This window comes from Vigna unguiculata, chromosome 5 (genome assembly GCF_037176805.1).
Source record: "Vigna unguiculata cultivar grain cowpea cultivar isolate G323 ecotype 2 chromosome 5, ASM3717680v1, whole genome shotgun sequence".
NCBI classification, from domain to species: Eukaryota; Viridiplantae; Streptophyta; class Magnoliopsida; order Fabales; family Fabaceae; genus Vigna; species Vigna unguiculata.
Genome location: NC_140796.1, coordinates 38,962,684 through 38,966,166, shown reverse-complemented (window position 1 = coordinate 38,966,166; position 3,483 = coordinate 38,962,684). Strand labels below are relative to the sequence as shown.

Sequence of the window (3,483 nt, the reverse complement as noted above, 5' to 3'; positions counted from 1 at the left end):
TTTATCTTATAGATTTAAAGGATCGTTCTCTTTTACACCAAGCTAATGTTGAGACACTAGTGATTCATCTTTCACCAAACACATTTGAATGGCTGATAGAGAAATTGAATCCTCTTCACACTATCACCCAGGTCACTCTTTCGTCATCCACTTTATCAGTTTCCTAGGCTCATAGTGCACACAGCACAACAAAAAAAGTGCCAAAAAAAATAAGATATCAGAAGTAATAGTAATACCCTCTTTAATTTTTCTTTCAATTCGTGATCTTTCCAATTTTAAATGCACAACATTTCTGTGAATCCAGATTTTCAAAAGGCAATGGCTAGAAAGATTCTATATATTTGTTATGACAATCTATGTATTCTCTAGAAAATATAAAGAGCACTATCAAATTAAGTTTTTGGGACAATTCAAAAAATGTTGAATAATTCTGGTGTTGCAGGACAAAACATTGCTGCAGATGATGAGGTCAAAGAATTAGTAGGTGTTTCAACCACAACAGATGAAGATGAACAATCAATGCTCCTGCTCAGCCGTTGGAAATGGTGGTTTTTAGTAGTAATCAACGTAGCTATACTCTTGATGGGTCAATCTGGTGCAGTGTTGCTAGGGAGATTCTACTTTGACCAAGGAGGAAAAAGTATATGGATGGCAACACTAGTACAATCAGTGGCTTTTCCAATCCTTTTCTTTCCACTTTTCTTCTTCCCTCACTCAGAAAACCTTTCTGTCACCACTGACATCACCATAAACTCTTCTACTCACACTGTCATCATGGTTTACATTTTCTTGGGTACCCTATTAGCTGGAGATAACTTGATGTACACAATGGGGCTTCTATACCTTCCTGTATCTACTTACTCGCTCATCTGTGCATCCCAACTTGCTTTCAATGCCATATTTTCCTTCTTCATCAATGCTCAAAAGCTCACCTTGTTAGTACTTAACACAGTGGTTTTTCTCACCATATCAGCTTCACTTCTAGCAGTTCATTCTGACTCCTCAGAGAATGAGATGAGCAATGTTACCAAGAGCAAGCACATGGTTGGTATTTGGTGCACTATCGGTGCATCAGCTGGGTATGCCCTTTTGCTGTGCCTGATGCAGGTACATTTTTTTTATCAACAAATGTTAGTTGTTAGAATTTTGTTATCAAAAAAAGTTGAACTCACAACATTTTTCTTTCCTTCCACTTTACCATTAAGTCACCATATGATTCTTGATGTAGGTATCATTTGAAAGGGTGTTGAAGAGGGAAACATTTTCTGTTGTCCTAGACATGCAGATTTGGACATCTTTTGTTGCTTCATGTGTTTGCATAGTGGGCATGTTTGCCAGTGGGGAAGGACAGGGTTTGAAGGATGAAATGAAGAGCTTCAAAGCAGGAAGAGAGGTTTACATTCTGACCCTTGTTGGAACAGCTTTTGCTTGGCAAATTTGTTCTGTTGGAGTTGTAGGGTTGATTTATTTGGTGTCTTCGTTCTTCTCCAATGTTATGAGCATGCTGAGCTTGCCACTTGTTCCTGTTGCTGCAGTTCTTCTATACCATGAACATATCGATGGTGTCAAGATTGTGGCCATGTTGTTGTCGATCTTCGGTTTCAGTTCTTATATCTACCAAAATTATTTGGATGATACCAAGTCCAAAGCACCAGAAATTCATCATACTGCTACCGCAGAAACCTCCATTTCTTGATAGATGTTGACGATGTTTAGTTTTTCACTACAGCTTTTGGCAAGAAGAAATGAATTTTTGATTTTTCTATATTAAGGAATTGTTATGGAATATTTATGGATAATAATATTTTGACTCGCTTCTTTTTTTATTCACTTTTAATTTATCAATCCAATGACTCTTAACTTGTGTTTGGATTAAGCATTTCAACAATCTAAGAAATTGAAATGCATTGCATTTGAAATTCTTGCAATTGAATTCCCTTTATTTTCTAAATAATTTGTTTGGATATAGCAATTAGAATACCTTACACTTCAATTACTTGTTTGGATAAAATAATTGAATTTCTCTTATGTCTTAAAATTTCAATTTAATAATATTTATTTTAATATATAAATTTTGAAATTAAATTTAACAACTATAATTGTCAACTTAAAATATTTAAATTCAATCAAATTTCGATCCAGCCGACTTGACCAAATTCGGTCAAATTTTGGCTGGTGTAAACTCAGTCCAATTTAGCCAAATTTAGGTCGGAGCCAACTCGGTCACATTTGGCCAAATTTAGGTTGGATGAATTTAAGACTGTGTTGTCTGGGTCAGGCCCGTCTGTGTCATCGGACCGACCTAACCCATCTCAGTGGTCGAGTCGATTGGGCCAGTCTAGGTCGTCCGATCGATCAAGCTCATCTGGGTCATCGAGTTGATTGCGCCCGTCAAGGTCGTCAGTCCTGCCTAACTCGTCTGAGTCGGTGGGGCAACCTAGCTTGTATAGGTCGTCGGCCCGACTCACCCCTCTTGGTTGTCAAGCTTGTCTAGTTTGTCTTGTTCGTCAGGCTCGCTTGGTCTGTTAAGGTCGTCAGATCGATCGTGTCCGTTTGGATCGTCGGGTCGCTCAAGCCTGTCTGGATCGTCAGGTCAGTCATGCTTGTCTGCGTCATCGGACCGGTCGAGCTTGTTAAGGTCGTTGACTCATACTGGTCTGTCTAGGTCGTCAGGTTCCCCAGCCCGTTTGGGTCATCAGGAACGCCTCTAATCTTGAACAATGACGAATTCTACAAATTATAGAATTTCAATTTTCTTCCTTTTTGAGTGAATTCCAAATTCTACTATTTTAGTGATTTGTTTCTTAAAATTCCTCAATTTCAATTTTCTTCTAATTTTCTCATCCAAACAAGTCATTTTACTTAAAAGAAATTCAAAATCTCCAAATAAATGAATTACTCTCTTAAATTGCCTCATCCAAACACATCAATAGATTATGACATTACATCACTAAAAAAATCATTAAAATAAATAATTAAAGGATGATAAAGTGATATATTAAAAATGAATTAAAAAAAGTGGGTTAAAATATCATTATCCACTGTTTATGTCGGTTTAGTCATTAAAATTCTAAGTGGTCATCTTTAACGGAATAAAGTTAAAAACAATCAACTTCTGTCTGAGGAGTGTCTTTTGTTTGTATATGAAATTGAAGTGTTTCTAACTTTATTTTTCAATTAAAATTAGAATGCTATTTTAGTAATTAAGGTTGACTATTTACTATATATAAAGCTCTAATTTTAATTTAGAAACAACACTTAGGAACGTAGGATAATATTTATTTATAACTTTATAATTATCTGAATTAGATATTTTATATATAAATTATTTTTTTAGTTAAATAAAAAAATTCATTTTTCCTGTTTAGACAAGTTTTATACAATAATTTATATATATGCTTCTCAATTTCTAATCTTTCTGGTCCGATTACTTCAACGTGGGCATTCTAATTTATATTTCAAATTAAAACTATTCAACTAATT

At 35.2% G+C, this 3,483-nt stretch overlaps 1 protein-coding gene across 1 annotated transcript; it reads left to right on the top strand.

The window, feature by feature from the left end:
- Window positions 1–449: 449 nt before the first annotated feature.
- Window positions 450–1,737, top strand: LOC114183194 (putative purine permease 11). Its single transcript, XM_028070121.2, has 2 exons — window positions 450–1,107; window positions 1,229–1,737. The coding sequence occupies exons 1-2, from the start codon at window positions 520–522 to the stop codon at window positions 1,694–1,696; spliced, it is 1,056 nt and encodes a 351-aa protein (XP_027925922.1). The 5' UTR covers window positions 450–519; the 3' UTR covers window positions 1,697–1,737.
- The last annotated feature ends 1,746 nt before the right edge of the window (window positions 1,738–3,483 follow it).